The 23,045-nt window shown below is 36.6% G+C and overlaps 2 protein-coding genes across 6 annotated transcripts; one reads left to right on the forward strand and one right to left on the reverse strand.

Moving 5' to 3' along the window:
- The first annotated feature begins 2,497 nt into the window (after positions 1-2,497).
- Positions 2,498-22,483, forward strand: Scgbeta (sarcoglycan beta). 5 transcript variants are annotated; one of them, XM_076203947.1, is made up of 8 exons: positions 2,539-2,587; positions 7,565-7,648; positions 8,667-8,824; positions 13,997-14,173; positions 14,635-14,743; positions 14,876-14,962; positions 16,290-16,445; positions 18,226-22,483. In XM_076203947.1, exons 3-8 carry the CDS (start codon positions 8,703-8,705, stop codon positions 18,538-18,540), a joined length of 966 nt encoding a protein of 321 aa, XP_076060062.1. In that variant the 5' UTR covers positions 2,539-2,587; positions 7,565-7,648; positions 8,667-8,702; the 3' UTR covers positions 18,541-22,483. The 5 variants fall into 5 exon arrangements, with proteins under 5 accessions (XP_076060065.1, XP_076060061.1, XP_076060062.1 ...); XM_076203950.1 differs by lacking the exon at positions 7,565-7,648 and having other exon boundaries at positions 2,498-2,587; positions 8,737-8,824; XM_076203946.1 differs by lacking the exon at positions 7,565-7,648 and having other exon boundaries at positions 2,503-2,587.
- On the reverse strand, positions 3,320-3,703 carry LOC143036284 (uncharacterized). Its single transcript, XM_076203532.1, has one exon. It carries the CDS (start codon positions 3,701-3,703, stop codon positions 3,320-3,322), a length of 384 nt encoding a protein of 127 aa, XP_076059647.1.
- Positions 22,484-23,045: the final 562 nt, after the last annotated feature.

Genomic DNA, 23,045 nt, shown 5'->3' on the forward strand with positions numbered 1-23,045 from the left:
ATACTCCCTGGGTGCCAATCGTCAGGCTCTGGTGTTTTGATAACCGTAAACTAATGCATACATCCCCCAATGCTTTCATGATTTGGACACGATTTAGGTCAAAACTTACTTAGAAGTGTTTTCTTTATGAACACTCATATAAGATTTCCGTTTAAGATATCCTACATATCTGTATTCAAGTGTTCAATCTGACCGTTGATGGATATTAGCCTACCAAAAATTTGACCTCGAGTTTTGTTGCCTCATTCATTTCCAAGAGATCTAAGTTATTTACAGTAGTAACTTTGGTAGAATAATTTGTTGGTTAAGAACTTTTGATTTTGGTCAATACTTATGTCGTATCGCCTCTGAACAAGGTTGATCAGAGAAGTCTTACTTAAATAGAATGTATGAATGATATAAATACGGATGTCGATAAAATGTCCCTTAATCTAATTTTGTCACCCAGTCAGTGAGCTGTAACTCTCACTGCAAGACACTCAAATGATTTTCTCTCTCATCGCATTAGGCATTGCAAATATGCAATTATCCATTTTGGAACTTTTGGAACTTAAAGCAAATTAAATTGCGGTCACCTTAGGTAATGTTCCTACCAAACCCTACTTCACTTAAGGACCGTGGGGCTGCTACGTAGTCTGTGGAATCCTTCCGAAGATCTCCGCTGACTGCATTCAGAAAAGTAGAACAAAAGAGATCAATGAAAAGATTCCAGGCGTCACGAACTTTGTGTTTTTGACTGGATCCACCTCACTCACAGATTCAGAGAAGTTCTTTTAAGTCGGTGTCATGCCAGATGGACGCGTGTGACATACGGGTTTATGTCACTGGACTATGGTGCCGAGGAAGGAACTGACACTCGGTGTGGCTTAAGCGCTTTATTCAGGTGGAATACTGGTGCATCGTTCGGTTCCCTGCGGGAGGAACCAAACGCGAAGGCCTAGTAACGTGTGTACAGAAGTATGGCCCAACTGTCCGGGTGTGGTACAGTGTGAGCAACTGGTTGACTGAGTGTCTTGCCCGCTGATGATGATGATTTTTTAATGCGAGGTATGGTGGAGCCCGCCGCTGGTTTGGGCGGCAATGGGACGCTACCCAGGAGCGTTGATATCCTCCCATGGTCTATCGAGGTATTGGAGCAGCTCGCACTACCCTCAGGAGCCTTGCCCGTTCGGAGCAGGCGGTACATATACCCAGGGCCGATCTGACGCCTTGACCAAACGCGACCTAACTGGGGTGACTCAACCTAACCTTCGAGCGTCGAGTCAGGTCACACTACCATCCAACTCTAGATGCATCAACTTGCACGGGGTACATGTGTACGCCACACGCGTCCCAGATAGACGCGTCCCAATTAGACTAATTTCATAAACAGTACCCGCTATTGCCTGTATTAGTTATTGATTTGATAGTTTTGTGTACATTCCCATAAAGTATCGATATTTCAGTATATATTCTATATATTGTACAAGATGCCATCGGATGAAACTTTGTGATATAAACCTATTTGACATGAGTAATTTGTACACTGTGAAATAGATTAGAAGTGGAAAACCAGATGTTGCAAAAAAAAAAGTCAAAGAATTCCTCTGTTGATGTATCTCCAGCCAAGTACTGCTCTCGGATACAACTTCAATTTGCATGTCCATGCCATGCCGAGGTGGGTCTCAATTAGTTTTTGTAAAATAGTGGAGTGATGACAATACGGAATCCCCATAGCAAACACCCTTGTTCAACACTAGTTTCATCTTTGCGTTGGGAAAATGTTTTTATGTCTTGGTCATTTTCAGGATAATTTTGACATCCACTTATAGTACAGTGAAATACCTTGATCAGCACAGGATTTGGTAACAATTTTCTTTTTAATTTCTGGTGTGTTACAGTAGTCAATAATCACTTTCTAAGGAGTAGCAGTCAACAAATCCCACATCACATTTTACAATATTACCCAAAGGAAGCCTGGGCATAGTATCAGCATCACCGTGAGCAGCAGTATTTCTATAATCAATTTTATATTTGAATGAAGCCAACTTAAGAGCCCATATTTTCAAACTATCAGATGCCTGTGGTGGAACCGGCTTCTCGAGACTCAATAGGAATCCCAGAGGGCTATTATCAGTAATGTGCGTAAATGGGCGGCCATAGAGGAACTGTCTGAATCTTTCAACACCATATACAATACTCAAAACTTTCTTATCCATCTGGGAAGATTTTTTTCCGAGCAGCAGTTGATATACAGACGTAGAAGCAATAAATCTGTAATGGCCATCTAACACATGCATCAATACCATGTGAGGAAGCGTCACAGGATAAGTATAAATGTTATTCGTATGTAAGAAAAAATACTTGGTGTGCTATTATTACAAATTGTACAAGTAAGGAAAAATCAGTGGATAACGTTAGTGATCAACACTAGCGACATCTAATGACTGAACTACTATACTTGTACGTCCATTCATGTTTATGTCGTCTGCAATGATAGTTTTCTTATGTTCATAATATTCTGATAATGCTTCGATAGACCTGAGCAGAGGATCGTAAACCCCAAGGGAATTTGTTTGACCAAGCTATTATCATTTATAAGCACCATGTACGGTTTGTTAACAATAACTTTTAATGTGTATATTATTGTCGATTATAATTGTCAGCAGAAGAGTAAACAGTTTAGAAATAATATAACATTTGCGTAGAAGTAAACATTTGGGAATAGGTCAGCTGGTACTGTAAACAGTTCTGTTAATTTTTTATAATGATACAACACAGACTTTACCAGACATCTCCACAACAAAAATCTATTTTATAGAGTAACCAAGTAGATGACTTAAACTTAATGTTAGTCAAGAAATCAGGGTATGCTGATATAGAATTAAGAATACTTGTGACTCCGCCCATGGTAGAAGATCATAATGAAATATAATATACAATTAACCCATTGAGTAATGAAGGTTCTTTCCAGCTGAATAGAAAGACACCCTATAAACAACAAAATAAGAATAATGAGTGATGGAATAAGAAGAGACCTTCATGTGATATCCCTCACCTTTTCCCTTTGATTACCCAAGCTTTTAATTTGCACCAGTGTTGAGTGTCTGTTGTGCCTCACATTAACAGCACCTACAATTGCTGTGTTTAATGATTGAACACAGCAATTGTAGGTGCTGTTATTATATGCTCTAGAAGAGCATTCTATGGGTCAATGGCTTTAATATCAAACCAGTTCCCCTTCACGGTTGTTCTGGTAAGACTGCATTAAATTCAGGCAATGACCTCTCGGATTGTTGTTACTACATGTGAAAAATTTGGAGTACTGGATGTTGTCGTATCATTGGAACAGCTTGTACACCTCAATCATGTCTCCTCTATGTCTTTGGTCTTTCAGTGTTGGCAGCTTCAGAGCCTCAGATCTCTCTTCATAGGGGCACTCTCTTAATGCTGGCACCAGTCTGGTTGCCCCATGACCATGTTGGACCCATTCAAGTAGTTTGATATTCCTTAGTACATGCAATGACCAGCACTGGGCTCTGTAGTCCAGGATGAGTCTGACTAGTGTTGTATAGAGGGAGTAAAAGATCTCATTGTAGATGAACATGAAGTTTCTCGTGATAATACCAAGTCTGCTATTTGCTTTGGCCTCTATGTGCACTAAGGATTTCAGATCGACAGATATGTGTACCCCTAGATCCTTCTCCGTAGTGGTTTTGGGCATTTGTGAAGTTTCATCTCACCCACTCGCACAGCAATTTGTATAATTTTTATATCTGTATTACAACAACTCGAACAACTTTTAGTAATATTTATTGTAGGAATTAAAATTAAGAGATGGTGAAAAAATAATTCCTGCAACCTTCTTGCTACCTGTCACCAAAGTGCCATTTTTTTTAGAGCATCACCCACTATTTTTATATGAAACATATGTTTTTCTTCCTATTCTAACCTAACCTAAAATTACATACAGGGACAGACATATATCTTGCACACTGGACAGCTATGACACCACTTCGGTGGAAGGCTGTGGGAATTATCTTTTCACCATCCCTTAATATTAATTTACATTATAAATATTACAAAGAAAAGTTGTTAGAGTTGTCATAGTATAAATGCAAAAAAGATACAGATTGCTGTGTGAGCAATTGAAATGAAATGGCGAATAGCGGGAAGGTTGTGGGAATTATTTTTTCGCCATCCATTAATATTAATTTCCACAAGAAATTTTACTAAGAAAAGTTGTCTTAATATAGATACAAAAAATATACAAATTGCTGTGTGAGCAGGTGAGACAAAACTTCACAAATAGGGTACCTAGTCATGGTCTAGAATGTTGTACAACTGGTAGTCTGTGCCCAGGTTTTGCCTACTAAAGTACATAATTTTACACTTCCAAACATTGAATGACAATAGTCATTTACTGCTCCACTCTCCAATCCTGTTAACATCATGCTGTAGTGGTTCAGTATCCCCTTGTGTCTTGATGATTCGATAGATCTTAGCATTGTCTGCAAATATGTTTACCTTTGACTCCAGTTCTTCCACCAGATCATTTATGTATATAATGAACAAGGTTGGCCCCATCACCGATACTTGCAGTACTCCACTTCTGACTGGTATCCATTCTAAGTTGGTCCCTCTTATAACCACCCTGTGGGACCGCCTAGACATTGTAACCATTCCTCTAGAACATTACTTGAGTGGTAAACAAGAATCCTTGAACCTATCCACCCCTCACTCAAGATGATATACACAGTCCACCGAATGTATTAATAATTAAGCAACATTCTGCTCAAACATCTACAATAATCTCCCAGCCCCTGGCACTCCACAACACATCTATACAAAGACACACACACACACACACACATTCAGATAAAAAAATAATTATTCCACAATAGATCTCCAAATTCTGTAATTTACCAGGTTCCCCTGACATCAACCCAATTGAGAAATTACTCCCAAGACAAATAAGAACTACACAAGCATGATTGACTTCACATCATTCCACATTGAAATAGCATCAATACAAAATTCATGTGACAGACTCCAGTCACACAGAAGACACAAGATACCTCATTTTACACAGCCCTACTCTCACTATATCCAGATATTAACAGAAATCTCTTATTTGAATGACTTATTTGTTAAACCAGTAATCTAGGGGTCACAGGTTTCTTGCAAAATATCTAGCATAGCAGGTTCATTGATTCTGTGATAGAATTGTCTGGTATTACCTATAATTTCTTAGTGCAGGGATACTCCTCAGCAGACAGTAATTCTTAACCTTCTTCAGTGTTCATACACCCCGAAATATTGTTGGATTACTTTGTACCACCATATCAAAAGAAGTCATAATTTTAGACTTGTATGTTTCAAGTTAAGACATATCTTGGATAATAAAAGAACTTTTAGGAATGATAGAAAGAACTTTTCTAGTGCTTATTCATAATTAGCCATTGTGGCTCACTCCCCAAAATAGATATATACACTCCTGGTTGAGAAACACTGCCTTGTAGAAAAGAAGTTTTCTTCCAGTTGAATAAAAAATTCATATATATGTATATATATATATATATATATATATATATATATATATATATATATATATATATATATATATATATATATATAGATATATATATACGGTATATTGTTTATTTTTTTATTTTTTTATTTTTTTTTTTTTTTTTTTTTTTTTTCATAAGTGCACACCTACACAATAGAAAATTAGTTACAAATTTTGTAAATTTTAGTACATCAACGTAATATACATTTTCTTGGCAGAAATAAAAAAAAAAATTGTTAAAAGGAAATAAAATAATGAACAGAAATGTGACAATAGGTTTGAGATGCCTTGTCATTTGACCAGTCCTGTCACTCTCAGTTTGACGATGGCATTGGCATTGTGTACTAAGTGTCCTCCCACTCCAAGTGACATGATACATATTTTTAAAACAGTGTTATGGCATTGAGCTTTATGCTTTTCTTCAAACTATGAAACTCCTCTACACCCCACAGTCCAATTGGATGCCAAAACCGGCTGTCAACTACCCTGATGACCTCTAGAATTACAGGTACTGCATTACTAAATGCAGTAATTTCTTCAAAACAAAAATGGCATCTCAACCAGTCATCACAGTTCTGTTCATTAGTGTATCGTTTTTTGCAACTTTTCTATTATTGATTTCCACTAAGAAAAACATATATTACATTGATATATTGATTTACAAAATGGATAATTTTCTATTGCTATATCATGTAGGTGTGCACTTCTAAAACTTACTGAATTCTCTAGTGCAGTAACATTTTACAGTGAGTTGATATTGGTCAGTCTTGTGCAGTGGTTTAGACCCAGAATACCTGCCACAATTGCTAGCTCTTTATTGCTCTTGGTTCATGACAGAGTAAGAATGTGCTGTTGTCAAGATCATAGGCTGGGCTATAGTTTCAAGCATGTTTATGCATGATGCTCTTATCTAGATTGTTTTTACTTATCATCCCTGACACATTACCATTGAATTAAGGAAGTGGAAGGGATAGTCATTTTAGCGAGTTCTTGCCCAGGGTCTTTTATGTATGATTTACTTCTGTTTCTACAGCAGCATCACCATTTTACCAGAGTAGATTTTCTTCTTCAGCACAGACTTGTTTACCATTTATGAAATCTATTTCATGTATATTTTTACTGTTTAGTTGTTATATTAAAAAACTGAAACATATATCTTGAGCTTTTTTCTGTTCTAAAATGTGGTGATATATCATTGGGGTGGGAGTTCATTGCATCACAGAAAAAAAATATGCTATAAGATTAAAGAGCAAATTCAATATTCAAATGTATGACAAAAAAAAAAAAAAAATTGATTGCAGGTAAGTTCCCATTTCTTTAAGGATGAGTGCATGGTGTAACTACCATTATTGTGCCATCATAACAAAAGTACAATTTTCACAGACTTGTATTTCTTTGTTGCTTTAAGTAGACAAGTAACTCTGATTTGAGTCACTGCAATTGAGGTCTTTGAAAAAATATATATACTGTCAAAAGAGATGTATTTCTCTCAATATAATTTTTATCTCACTGACTTTTTCAACATGCATTCTCCATTGTTATAGGTTTTCTGTGGAAAAGAATTTCATGCTCTCATGTTGTTTTTTAGAGTATACATCAGACTGAAGAAAAGTTCTTACTTTTTCAGATTGCATTGTTGTCTTCATAAGCTTGATTTTGTGTTTATCACATTTTTCATTGTCATGACACCACTTAGATCAGGATTATAACAGAAATAGATTGGGCACTCTATGAGCTGCAAGCTGTCATGAGTCCAACACATGATCCATGACTATGTTAAATCAGTGGCCACATTACCTTGGAGATGCACTATACAGGTTTTGTTCTGGGTCAGGGACCAATAGTGGGTACCTGCATGTGATGGTCCTGCAAGGTAGACAGTGAAGCTGCCCATTTTCAAAGCCCATCAACTCTCACCTCCATCAAGAGTGGCTGACACTTGGTCATGGTCTGGTCCCAAGATCTCTTTTTATCAACCTTAACTGTATTTTTTATACTTTTTTTTATGCATAGGGAGTTGACAACTAGCAACCGCTCTCCTCTTCCTACCACTTTCAGCCAGTGACAGAGAAATAGTCCCTCACTGATGCGATGCAGGTACAGTAAGTCCTTGTTATACGGTACATATGCGTTCCTGAAAACCTTACCGCAAATTGAAATTACCGTATACCAAACCCACTATAACATGTAATAATAGGATGTGGCAGATGTACCTTCTCCCTGCTCTTTCCTCTTCAAAATATCTAGCAGATACCGTATCTGTGAATTTTTCTTACTGTAAATAGAATCGAGGGTAGTAATTACCAAATACCGTAACTGTGAATTTACCGGATAAAGAATTACCGTATAAGGAGGACTCTCTGTAGTGGGTCCAAAGTTTCTTCCCTGAGGGATCTATGGGAGGTTCCAAGGAACCATACCAGCCATTTTGGGGCTACTGGCTTTCCACCTCATGAAACTCAAGGCAACAATTGATTGATTGTTTTGGCTAATGCCAGAAAATTTGTCAATTGATTGAACAGAATTCATAGGAAGTGGGGTTTGGTTGCTAGCTTCCTTTTTCTCTTTAGGGGTGGTGAATGGAAGTGGAGTATGTTAGGATGAAATGGGTGGGAGTGGATTAATGCCTTTGGCTACCTCCCTATTAAGGGGAAAAAGCTCTTGATATATGTATTTATTTTGAAATTCAGGGCTTGTAGGAAACTCAACATTAGATCTTTTGATAATTTGTTTTAACCTGCATTCTATTTGGTTGCCACCTGTATGAGTTGGTATCTGGATTTCAGATAAATTTTTGCAGCTTGATAATGAAGAGATCAAAACCATTTGTAATAGACAGAAATCTCTTCATGGTGATCCTGGACTTACCCACACACCATTTTCCCCTTTTTGTAAATCTTATTTTTCAAATAATTGGTACCCATAGTCCCCGCCCCATTTTTTCTTCTTTTTTTGTAACATGAAAATTCATTCTTAGGAGGACATGATTTTATTTTCCATTCTTAGCACTCCGCATGCAGATTCTGTTGAAGGTCTCAAGAGATTTTTTCCATGTAGTTTTACTTCCAGTGAGCATGATAATTAAGAGCTTGAACCACTGACACAATACTACCAGATTATAGGTGAGGTGAGGTGAGGTGAGGAAGAAATAATGGGGGACTCAGCAGCAGCATCACTATTGGCAGAATCCAGTTCAATGGCACCAAGCACGCTGGAACGAGCAACACTGACGAGACGCACCAGAGAGCAGAGCCAGAATAACCAACATGCAAGGTAATTGGCCAAAGCATGTTTCATATTTATATCCATCCTTGTGTAAATAAAAAAAAAAAATTGTCATGTCATATTTTAGAGATTGGTGGTTTTGTGTTGAAATAAAAGTATATGAAAAATACTGCCACTGTGTACATCTGTATGTCATTAAAGGTGACTGAATGGGGCATTATAGCACTAGGAATCCCATCTTTTATTTTATTTATAATATATATATATATTTATATATATATATATATATATATATGTGTATATATATATGATATATATATATATATATATATTTTTTTTTTTTTTTTTTTTTTTTTTTTAGTCGTGTCAAAAAGTATGCTGACTCAGCCATCCCCCATATCAGGAGGTTTAAGGCCTATGCATATGATATAGTTCATAGTTACATTCAGATATATTTTCAGAAGAGCTTTGTATCAGTATAATAGCAATAGAACTATATAAAGCTTATTAGAATACTTCTGAATTGCTTGATATCTTTTCATTATAATATAGTGATAACCCTGTAGTAGGGAAGAAAGACTACTGCCACAGATTGTTCCCATTTGAGGTGAGGAGGAGAGCGGGGTTGGAAAAGGATTTGGGAGATAGAGTTGATGAAAGAATATTAGGATGGTTTGGACACATGGAAAGAATGAATGAAGAAAAATTATTAAAAGAAGTGGATGGAGTGAACATGAGGGGGCAACCAAGGATGAGATGGATGGAAGGGTAAAAGGGGTGTTGAGAAAGAGGGGGGTGTCTGTTGAGGAAGGATGGGAGAAAACAGAAGGTAGGGGTGAGTAAAGAGTGGTTGTGTATGGACGATGATGTGATGCATGGCAGGGAGTGGGTGGGGGATGGGGTGCTTAGAGAGTATATGTGAATGATATTCTGATGCAGCCTGTATGAAGGGACAGAGAGAGGGGATTGCCAATTAAATGAAGCAGCCTTGCCATGGATGTGCTATGTCTTGCTACATTGCCTCTGACCCAGTGGAGTGGGCGAAATGCAGGGATGACTTGTCATCCAAAAGGATCCAAGAAAAGAGTGAGGGAGGGGTGGTGAATGGGAGTGGTGTATGTGAGGATGAAAGGGGTGGGAATGGATTTATGATTTATACCTTTGACTTTGGCTACATCCCTTGCAAGGGGGAAAAAGCCTTTGGTATGTGTGTATGTAATATAGTGATTGCAATTTCTATTTGATATACAGTAGTAAACCCACTGAAGATGTGTATTGGAAACCCTTTGTAATGCATTTTGTTGTATTAGTGCATGTAAATTGTACTGGTAGCTTAAAAAATCATGCTGGTTGATGTTGAATTGGATCCTCTAATTGTACAGTAAAAAATACATGATGTGTGATGTTAAAGCAGATCATGTAGATTTTACCTGTACATGCAAAAGCTTGTGTTGGTCAACTTAGAACTGCATCCTCTCTTTGTATTGCATTCTTATAAACACATAGAAAGCTTTTCCTGCCACTGTGGTAGTTAGCTACTGGGTATTTGGTACATACCATAAATCCCTATATAGCTGGATGGCAGCCATTTTGTGTACACAGTAGATGTAGTGAAGCATTGCATCGCAAAATGAATTCCGGACATGAATGGAGGATCACAGCAGCCCAGCAAACGAGTGTTTATTGTAAACATGATTATATAATATTTCTTCACAAATAGATCTTAGGGAGGAACCAGTCACTGTCACCAGCTTCCTCATGAACATAAGTGTCTGGTAAGAGCAATCCATGGCAGCAGGTAAGGTAAAAGTTTGCGAAGAAAGGGTCATGCAATTCTAAATTGCTCAGCCATGGGCTGCCACAAATGATCATTAGGCAGCCCTTCACTATGTGAAGATGGGAAGTATATGCCAGGAAGTGTATACCTGTGGCTGAAGCTACAACCTTTGCCCTTTGCACTTGGGACTGTTGGGGGCAGGTAACAGTCACTGCTGGGAATTGAAGAGAAGTGCAGGGCTCAAACCCATGAATAGGAAGCTGCAAGACCGTTGTGCTTCCTTTTGTGCCACCAGCACATGACTATAGAAGAGATGCCATGAACTTGCATAGAAAAGCCTGGCAGATATCAGAATAAGATGAATAGGTACTACCAAACACAGGAAGGTTAACTGTGATACAGAATTTTTAACCCCTTCCATGCCAAATGGGTTCCATGATGATGAATGAAGCTGTATTGAAGCTGCCAGAATAAAAGAATATGCCACCAGTAACCACTGAAAGCTCTGACTGACCCTTATGCAGAACAGGAAGTAAACATAAAGCTGATAAACCTATTTTCAAGATATTAAGAGCTTGAGTAACCCATAGGTAAACTTGGGGGGGGGGGAAGGGCTAGCTCTGTGGTATGTTTCTTGCAGCAGGGAAGATCCAGGTGAATATTACAAGAGTATGAGTGATTCCAACTTGAGGAGAGAAAAAATTTCCCCACTGGGATTCAAATGCAGTAATGATGTTCCCCAAAGAGGTTTAGATAGATATCCATGATCTGGTAAGCTCATTGGCTAGGAAACATGAAATTGATGTTAAAGGTCAGAGTGCAATAGATGAAAAAAAATTCTAAATCACCCACTCCTTTTTAGAAATGATTTTGTAAACTATACCATTTGATTCCACCATTGCAATAGTCATATTTTTATTAAAATACATGTTTATAAGACTGGATTTCTGAAGATTTCAGAAGATCCCAAGGTGTGCAGCCATTCATCACACATTGGCAGAACATCATAGTAGTCAAACATTGTATCTTGATAATAGCACCTTAGACTTGATTATATCTTTGCTTACACACAGTTTCCATTGAAAAATGTCACAAAATTGAAATTGAATCTGAAGAAGAGGAGTTGGACAGTGGAGTTCATTTATTATCTGTCCAGCCATATATGTTTGAGCCTGTAATATGATGCCAAATGTCAAAAAATGATCGGGAAATAACTGAAATTGGCGAAGTTGGCCTTCTTGATGATGATAATGAAATGGGTAGTCTGACCATAGTAATGAAGAATGTGGGGAGGAACAGAATCAGGATACAGGACAGAAAGAATAAATACTGACTGGTATGTCTAGGGATAGGCTAGTGCTAAGGTGAAACTAGATCATCTTATTGTTAGTGTTAACCTAGTCAATGAATTGGTGTTGTGGCCATAAGCCTAACCATGACTTTACTCACCCAGCCAGGGGGGTAGGGAGGGGGTCTGGGGGATAGCCATATGCCGAGGCCTAGTGCCAGTCATGACAGTCTGTCTCTTGTCACATAGGCATAGGCCAGCAACATAGATCATAACTTGGAAGTGTTGGGACAGACATATTCAGCTCCATGGTCAGTCATAGGGCCTAGGCATGTAATTTGTGTAGGCTCTCATGCATATTTTGTGAATCTGCACAAAATTATGCATATTCTTTAAAATTTGCAGCACCAATAATGAATTAATAATTAGGTGCACAAATAACAAATCCACTAGACATGCACACATCATGAACCCAACCTTACTTAGCCTAACCTTTTTACAAATCTTCATGTGTGCATGTCAAATGGATTAGCTATGTGTGTCAAATTATGAAATTATTAGTGCTGAACCTTTTATGGATACTCATAATCTGCGTAGATTCACAAAATGTGCATTACATAGGCTACCTAGCCCTATAGTTTTTTTTTTTTTTCTTCTTTTTCTTTTTCTTTTCGTTTGCACAGAACATCCCCTAAGTTACTCCTCGGAATCATGAGAAATGACAAAAAAGTTTGGGTAAACTTTTGCTTCCCCAACGTTAACTGAATTTTTTTTTATTATTTCTTTTTATTTTATTATTTTTTTTTTTTTATGTAACCCTCTTATATAAAAAAAGACAAAACATACATGAATGTATGTAGCTGAAATTTATATAGAGCCTTGCATAAGGGAAAAATTCAACTAAACTCATAACTTTGAGATATAAAAATTATGAGAAAGAAATCTATTGTGCCATAAATGGGTCAAATTGGATTATTTAATGATGTAACCCACAAAAATCCATGACCAAAAAGTTAAAGATATATTATCCCATCTCTGTAATATGCCTTGTTGAATATACTGCAGTCATAGAAAGGGACTTTTATATTTTGTAAGGGAACCATGTGCATGAAGAATTTTGTATTTATATGTGTTAGGATATATATTATGTAAATAGTATTTTCTTCTTCTTTCTTTGACCCAAGAATAAAAAATATGTATATATACCACAACATTGACATTTCTCCCTAACCCTCTATGCACTCATTTAAATCTATCCAAAAAGTCTCCCTTTCCTCTAAACTCTTCTCACCACCAGACCCATATACACTTACAAAGACCCACATCTCCCTTCCCAGTTTCACCTTCATCCACATTAACCTTGAAGACAGCTACTTCCACTCCACCACATGCTTACCTATCTTTTCACTTACTAATATAGCCAACCCTTCCTTGTTTTCTCTTCACTCCTGACTGCATCTGGTGGGAAATGATAATTTGGATTGTATGAGTAGAAAGCTGACAATAATACTGACAACATGCCTCCTACAGGAGGTATGTTATCAGCATTGATTGCTTTCATTATGGGACATTTGAAGAACCAAAGGATGAGGAGACGAGAGCTAAGACCAACCTTATTGAGGCCGTAGGTGGTGGAAATATGGGATATGGTGAAATATCATGATATTGGCCAAGATGCATGAGATTCAACATAAGACAGAAACTAGAGGGAAGGAAGAGGAAAAAGTCAAGAATACTCAAAGTTGTGCCTATATTGTCAAACACGACTCTTTGCATGTTCTCAAGAAGGTGGGAATAATTAAGGTAGGAAAGTCAGTCTGGTTTAAGTTGCTCACTGGACATATGGAGTTCCTTGAAAATTAGAGATGCAGAGATGAATGGAATGGGGTGGGGAAGGTTGTGCTTGAGTAAACTGTTCTATGAACACTTGGTATAAGATGTGAGAAAGCTTTTGGGTATGACTTATCCTTGTACATTTTTCAACCTTTCCCTTCAACATCCTCCTTCACCCCCCCATATAGTAATGATAAATAAATAAATGAATAAGGAAATATAGTATGGGTGTGATAATGTAACTTATGTATATATTTTGCATGTTTATGTAGAGTTGAATTACTTAATAGACATTAATAATCACTCTATATTTTAATTTCAGTGCAGAACGTGAAGTTCCTAAGCAAACACTTGGTCAAGGAGAAAGTGGTGTGTTCTGGGGTCTTGTTGTTATCCTGCTTCTTGTGGCAGGTGGAAACCTGTTGCTGACTTTCTTTGTGATGGGGGTTCTACGACTTGGCTATGGCATGGAAAGTGTTGAATTTATTCCAGGTGAAAGGTACGAGAACTGGGTTTTTTAATATTTTTTGTTGCAAATTAATAAAGTTTTCTGATTGCTAATCATGCTGTAAATATTTAATATCATCTATATGACTGATACATATATATATATATATATATATATATATATATATATACATACACACAGTAAAGTTCTGATTATCCAATGTCTGATATAACAACAATCCTGATATAACCGGACTTTTTGACAAGCCCTATTAATAAAATTAAATATAAATATTGATACGCTGCAATGCCAATATTTGAATTTTGCAAGTGCTCTCAGCAGGCAATGGAAAAGTCCCAGATAATCAGAACTGTACTGTGTGTATATATATATATATATATATATATATTATATATATATATATATATATGTGTTGCAAACAATCACATCACTGTGCATATATATATATATATATATATATATATATATTAATGTTTTCATTTTTTAAAAAGGGTTACCAAGTTCTTTGGACACACTGATCTTGGTAACATCTACAAGAGAGATGGTATTATATATGGGTACAACGATTTCCCTTTCGCTATTGAAGGAGACAGAAGCAAGGTAAGGCATGAATATATTTTTGTTCAGATTAGCCAATATTGATATGCATAAGTTATTTTTTGTTTGATCTTAATCCTTAACTTTTTTTTTCACACTATATTATCTTCACATAATGTATGTGTATATTTGCAGGTTTCATTTGGGTTACGAACTAAAAACAGCCCTTCCCTGGAAGTCGGCCCAGAGGAGATTGAGATATCAGGAGTACATAGTGTTAAGGTAAACATCATTTTATAGTGTTCCTTGTGAACTGAAAGGAGGTGTAAACAGTGGAAACTGTTAAGATCCATTGACTTAATTTAAGTGTATGAGCAGAAATTTGGAATGTAATGGAGGTAGAAAAAAAAATTAAATGTCTTTTAGAAGTATGGTGGAGGGTATGGTGATGGATCGAGTGAGAAATGAGGGGAAGCAGGGAGTAGAGGTGGAAAAGGAGCTGGCAGATTGGGTTGATGAAAAAATACTAGGATGGTTTGGGCACATGGAAAGAATGAGTGAAGAAAGACTAGGAAAAAAAAAGACTGTGGAAGACCAAAGTAGGTGGAGTGAACCTGAGGGAAAGACAAAAAATAATAATAATAATAATAATAATAATAATAATAAAAAAATAAATAAATAAATAAAAAAGATGGGATGAAGGAAACTTTGGGTAAAAAGGGGACATCTGTTGAGTTGGAAAGGGAAAAGACAAGAGATAGGTATGAGTGGAGAATGGGTGTGAAAAGACTAGAAACTGATACAGTCCGAAGGGATTGCTCTTTGTCTTCTCTAATTACTTGTGAGTGGTGATCATGTCAATGAAGTGGTAGAAGTAAACCACATCAGGCTGTCAGGCCCTACTGCGAATGTGCCGTGTCTCTGCATTGCATCTGACCCAGCCAGTGGGAGCAGGGTAGAAAAGGCCCTTCATGCAAATGAAGATAAAATAAAAGATAAAACAAATGGGTGGGTGGGTGAGTGTGTAACTTGGCTGGTTACCTCCCTTATGAGAAGGAAGAAGCTTTATGGTATGGAAGAAGCTTAACCCCTTTCCATACGGTGCCGCACACGTAGGCGTCATGGGGAGCGAGTGTATTCGCGAGGCTGCCATATCGGCGTCTTGATTATATTTATTGTAGTCGCCCCTCCATAATGACATTCTTTCTAATTCCTTTGTAATCGCATTTTCTATGGTTATCAAAATTCACGGGTGAAGAGAGAACGATCAATATAAGCGGTGACTATATTTTATGATGCGAGTATTATTACGACACGTCGTACGGCTGGCATTGGCTGCTGCCACCGAGATCTAAGTCCATGACGCCTACGTGTGCGGCACCGTATGGAAGGGGTTAATGGTATGTAGGTAGATATTTAGAAAATGCATATGCATCATTAAGAAAAAAAAAAAGAAAACTGTTTTTATTCAACTGGTTATAGATCCTCACTAATAAAGCTGTCTTCTCTACCAAGTATCCCAACTTTGGTTTGCATCTAGGTAGATATTTAGAAAATGCATATGCATCATTAAGAGATAAAAAAAAGGAAAACTGTTTTTATTCAACAGGTTGTAGATCCTCATTCTAATAAAGCCGTCTTCTCTACCGAGTATCCCAACTTTGGTTTGCCAAGTGGAGTGCAGAACCTGCGAGTGAGAAAAAGCCACACCTCCAGGGTCACCAGCCCAACATTCAAGGACCTTAACATCAACTCTGATTCAACAGTAAGGAGTTTACTTAATAGACAAAACATTGAATCAGCTTGTGTATTTTTACCTAGTTGTATTATACGGGAAGGGAGCTATGCTCGTGGTGACCTGTCTTTGTATCTTTCAGCATCAAGTGTATTCTTAAAATCGTGAATAGTATTTGCACACACTGTTTTTTTGTCTAAGTGTATGTATGTGTATGTGCATGTGTTTTTACGTAATTGCAGAATACAGGAAAGATGCATTGCTTGTTGGGATCTCCAATCCTCCAATTTTATCATACCTAGCCTCAAATTCATGTACAATTCCAACTATATCTATATCATTGATATCTAATTATCACATTTAGATTTGAACTCACTGTTTGAGCTTAGGCTATATCACCTTCTAAGCTATTCCATGTATTTATGCATCTATGTGGAAAAATGTATTTCTTCTCATCCTTTACAAATATGGTCTTTCTAATGTGTTCCTGTGACCTCTTAAAGTCCTCCCATCTTTAACCAAGAGATCTCCTCTGTCAATGCAATCTATCCTTGTAATCATATCACCTCTTTCTCTTCTATCTTTCAGAGTTGGTAGATTCAGTGCCTTTAGTCTTTCCTCATATGGTTTACCTGCCAGGCTGGGGACCAGTAGTTGATGACCTTTGTATTCTCTTGATCTTGCTTAAATCCTTGACTGTGGGAGCCATACCACTGATGCATATTCTGGTCTTAGGTGAATTAGGGTTCGATGATTTTCTTCTTCTTCTTCTTCTTCTTTCCATCATCTCTTCATCCATATAGTGAAACACCACTTTCATTTTCTGCAGTAGTCCTTATGTCTCTCCCATAATCCTGCTGTGTCAGGTGATAGGTTGTCTTTTATCTACACTGACAAATCTTTCTCATCTTTTGCTATTGTAATGGGTTCACTTTCCAAGGAATGGTTTAAGGATGGTATTTTGCCACTATTGCCCATTTCCATTACTTTGCATATTTTGGTACTGAACTTCATTTCTCATTCTTGAATCCATGCAAAAATAGTATCTAGATCTTTTTGCAATAGTTTACTGTCCTCATTTTTCACTCTTTTCATGATTTTATGTCATCTGCAAACATGTTGGCATAGCTTGTTGTTCCTTCCATCATGTCATTGACATAGACAAGAAATATTATTGGTGCAAGCACTGAACCTTGTGGAACTCCACTCTTTACTGCTCTCCATCTTGACACTCTTTACTACTGACCTCCTCTATCTTTCCTTCAAAAAATATCTCATACATTCTAGTAGTTGCTTCTCAGTCCTACAATGTGCTCCAATTTTCACTTTAGTTGACTATAAAGTACTTTATTAAAAACCTTCTCTTGCTGACTCCCTATAAAAGTGTGTCTGTGTATGAGATGCTTACTGGCTGAGATGTTTAGGGTATTGCAACATGTGATGGAGGTTGGGAGTGGAGGCAGTTCAAGCTATGCATTGCAAGTTCATAATAAAGGAGCACTACATTTAATTCACTGTTACACGCATGTGTGTGTTGTATGTGTATGTTTGAATGTACCTTCATCACTTTATTATATGGTGACTCCGACCCTCTCAAAAAAATGATGCTACAGACAAGAACATCCTTGTAGCCTTAGCACCTCATGGATAGGGGGTCATCCCTGTCTCCCACCACACTACTCAAGTGCAGTCATTCAATCGTAGGAAATAATTTGGCTCTAAGAGTGTGTGATAACCATTTATATTAAATAATTTCATACTAGCTTCTGTTATATTCTGTGTATATTATTTACTTTATAATCCTTCCCAGATACGCCTAAAGGGTAATGAAGGCATGAAGATTGATGGTGGTCGCATGACATGGTCGGCTGATCAGGATATATACATCAAGAGTGTCAATGGATCTATCCTTTTGGAAGCAAATGATGGAATTTATGTTGATGTCAACAACCTTCCCTTGGCAGGTGAAGTTGACCTGACAAAAGATCGTGGACAGTACAAATTATGTGTGTGTTTACCACAGGGGCAGCTCTTTCGAGTCCCAGTGCCTGCGGATAATAATCAGCGCGTGGAGGAAAGAAAGATCAATTGTGCTTCATTCCTAAGTCCGTGTAGCAGCATCTAATGTCGCTACGGTGCATCACTGAAAGAAAATTCTTCCCCTTTCTCCTAAGCCATTTTTTATTTATTGATTTATTTATTCTTATTAGCTGTATTCAAGTACTGTACTTCCATATGATTAAGCTAATTTAGCATAACAGGAATTTGCCAACTAAGCATTTAATTCTTAAGTAATTTTATTTAATTATTACTAAGCAAGTATGATAAACAAATGCTGCGATATTTTACACATTGCAAAGGATATGTTTAAAAAAGTGCTTTGTTTCTAGCAAGTTTGTGAATGTATGAGAACCTGAGAGAATCAGTGTACAGAAATCGCAGCTAGATTTTGATCTCACTTTTTTTTTTATTAGAGACTGTTATGCACTGAAATAACTACAGTATAGAGAAAAGTTTTGTACTCCGGCTGTATTTTAGTCAGGTTCAAATACTGTAGCAGCTTGTGATGTGAAAATTAAAGCAATTACATACGAATGCAGAATACCAGTTGCAAATTGGTGCACAATGAATATTGAAGCTGTGAATAGTAAAAATGAGTTCTGTTGACTTTTTTTCAAAGTATATAAAAATTGATATACCATTACTCAGAATTTATACTGAATAAGAAACTGGAGTGACATGGATATGCACAAATGAAATTTACCGATCACTGTATCTTAGCAAAATGTAGCTTGATTTAGGGTTTTATTGCCAATTCTTGGATTTACGATTTTCAGAGGCCTGGAAATGTTCTGTTGAATTTTGTTATACAAAGATATATATATATGAAGTGACTTATGCAATGGAATGTTGATTTGATGCAAAATTTAAGTTCCAAAGGAGTTCACTTTAAACCAGGTTCACATGGAGTCAGTGATCGTTTAATAGAATAGATAAGATTATTAATTCCTGAAATACAAAGAATCTTTCTTTCATTATAGTTATAGAAACCAATGTGCAGATAAACAGCAAGCATTAGAGTAAACAACATATCTTTAGCAAAGGAACATTTATTTGTGGTTATATACGTGTATTTTGTCAAAGGATGCATACATAATATACCAAATGATCCTTTCCCCATTATAAGGGAGGTAGCCAGCCAAGGCATGCACCCACCCTTGTGTAAACAAATATTCATAAATCAACACTGCATAATAGATCAGGAAGCTTATTGAATCAACTTAGCATAATAAATCAACACAGCAGAAATCACAAGACTCAAAATGATCAAATTACACCTCTCATCTGATGTGTTTCCTCTATTTATGGTTTATAGGGCAGAGAGAAGTGTTCATGGTATTGCACATTTAATTAACTGATTTGGTAAATGTAGTCATACTGGTATGCAGCATGCATACACACAGGTCACATGTATCTTCAAAAGGAGGGAAGGGGAGACTAGATCACCTTGTAAAAATGTACAAAGTGACAGGAGATTATAGATAAAGGCAGTATTCACCAAGCAACTACATTCAAAGAATAAGATAATAAATTAGGAAAAATAGTAGGAAAGAAACTCCAATATAACATATCAGTACTTCCATTACTTAGGAATGCTATATTCCTATGTATGCCTAATCAGTAGTAAGCATGGAATATGGTCAACAGAAAGAGGCTAATTTCAGTTTACAAATAGTACTTGAGAACCACATTTGACTATGCTTCCACAGTGTAGTTCCCAATAATCATTAAAACAAACACTGACACCTTAAAAACTGCACAAAATAAAACAGAGTAATAACAGAATGCACCAAAACCACCCCAATAGAACATCATCACACAGAAACCAAAATCCTTGACAAAAAACACCACATGAAAATGACAGGCACAGTTCTTTGCAAGAAGAGCCCACAGTTCTACCCACCCATCTTATTATGGAACTCAACCACAACCCGCTAAATTCAATAGAAAAAGAACACAGTGGCAGAATACTACTCTAACAACAATCTACCACCCACACCACCTAACATATCCAATCAAATACATGTACACTCAATCACAAAACAAGCACTTCAGGACCATCCACCAAAATCCCAACTACTACAGACTTCTCCAGATGTTAACATTACAGAAAAATCCCTCCCAAAAGAAGCAAGAACCAGACCAGAGCAAGACTGCCTTCAATCACCATCCAGTATTAAAACAAACTGACCCAAATGCAATCATCACAAAGAAGACACCAAACATCTCATCCAATGCTGCTCCACCTCTACCCAGACAGCAACACTTTTCTTCTTTAAATGTCTTGTGTACTAATTTGGTGACTATGTTGGCTACCTGGCATCTGTGGGTCTCCTGTAACTTAGAACAACAAATTGATTGATCAATACCACTAATTAAATCGATACCATGACCCTAAAAACCCCTGGCAGCAGTTCAGTATTACCCACAAGGATAGAAATGTTGGTGAACTGTTAGTGATAATACCTACCTGTCTACTAACCCTTTTGTATCAGATCAGTGTGCAGAAAAGAGATATAACACAGAACACCAAATTTCTATGGAAATATACCATATCATCACCCTCACAAAGAAATTGCCTTACTTTTTTTTTTTTTTTTTCCCTCCAATTTCTGGATTTTTGCCTAAAATTCTTCATTGCATGGTGTTCCAAGTGGTACAATTGCCAATGTCATATCTAGTGTCTGAGTAGGTTAAAACTACATAAGGAGTAACATTATGTCCATTTAAACAATGGGAAAATGAGGAAATATTTCAATTTCGTGAAAGGTTGGAAAAATGACAGACACTTTCTTTATGAGGCTGACGAATTGTCTTACATAAAAAAAGAATACATACATAATATTATTTACACACATACTCGTACATATCAAAGAGCCTTTTCCCCCATTTCCCCAGAACTTGGGGAAAGTGGGGTCTCGCTTTGAATTGGTGATTATAAATCAATTGCATTAAATCAACATTCTGCTGTAGTTGATTTTGTAATCAAAATCTAATATGCAAATATAAAAACAAATACAATTGTGCATTAAATTGCATCCCATAGTTATGAATGTTCTTTGCATATGGTCTTATGGTTTTGATGCTGTGTATAAAATGGCTGTGTATTAGCCACTTATATTTCATAGGCATTTTATGTTAAAAGTGCTTATGAAGTAAATTACAAGCTAGTCTCAAAATATCTTGTAAGAACTCTAGTCAGGTAAAATATACAGCTGTGTCACAAGAAATATCACAAGGTATGTGTATAATGTATCATATAAGACATGATAATTAGATTGAATATACATTTCTGTCTTTAATACATCAAGCTAGTCATATAATGTGTCATGTAAGACACAATACGTAACTAGTCAAGTAGAATATAAAGTTGTATGTCTCACTTAAGACAGGATTATCTTAGTCACATATGTAATATAATGTATTACATAAGAAAATATAGAATGATGTTTTGTATTTATTATAAGTTATTACTTTGCAAGTAAACATGGACAAATTTTCTGTTATTGTTTGAGATTTATTTTATATAGAGTTGCATTTATCTATTGGTTGTATCACATTCAAATTTTCAAGGTTTCTACTACCCCAGGGTATGTTCAAAGTTGAATTAAACTTAAAAGTTATAATTAAAGGTATTAGATTATAAATTATTATATTAAATTATACATACATACATATACCAAAGGCTTTTTCCCCCTTACAAGGGAGGTAGCCAAAAAGAAAAAGGCATAATAACCATTCCCACCCATTCCATCCCGAAAACACTCCACTCCCCTCCACCCTCCCTCTTATCTTGGCACCTCCTGGATGACGGGTCATCCCTGCATCTTGTCTACTGCCCTGGGTCATGTTAAATTATAGATTATTAAATTATGAATTGTTATACATTACTAAATTATTATGAATAATTATAACTTATTAAATTATTAATTATAATAGGTATTAAATTATAAATGTAATTATAAATAATTAGAAATATTAAATTATGAATATATGAACAGAATATATTACAGTTAAATAATTCACCTTTCCAAATGAGATGACTTAATTATGGTGTAGCTCATTTGAGTACAAGTACCAGTAATGCCATCTGCCATGTTTACAAGAGTACCTGATGAAGCCAGCACAATCTGTGCTGAACTAACTATCCATACTCAGGCACAGCCTAGTGTCATTTGGAATACTGACTTCTTACACATGTTAAACAAGCTCTCATCAAATGTTTAATTCAAGTCACCATGTCAGTGTGGTGCATCAACATTTTGTGTCGAAGTTTTCTATCTATGAGGAGTAGCAAATATGGTCACCGAATGTGGAAGCCATGGCTATTATGACCAAGTTCCCTGCTCTCAGAATGTGGCTGTTGTTAGTGGGTCTATGTTATTGATTTCTGTCTCTGCAGACTGAGGGCCATGAAGCCTCCCACAAATTTCAACTGGACTCCACTCAGGCCAAAGGTGTAGCTTGCAGGGACAGGAATAAAAAATGCAAAAAGATAGCCAGAGCTTTGGATTTGGCTGGGCCCCCATGCACATCCCTGTTGGCCCAGCTGTATCACACCTACCTTGT

This window comes from Oratosquilla oratoria, chromosome 20, assembly GCF_046742065.1.
Source record: "Oratosquilla oratoria isolate Oo_2021 chromosome 20, ASM4674206v1, whole genome shotgun sequence".
NCBI classification, from domain to species: Eukaryota; Metazoa; Arthropoda; class Malacostraca; order Stomatopoda; family Squillidae; genus Oratosquilla; species Oratosquilla oratoria.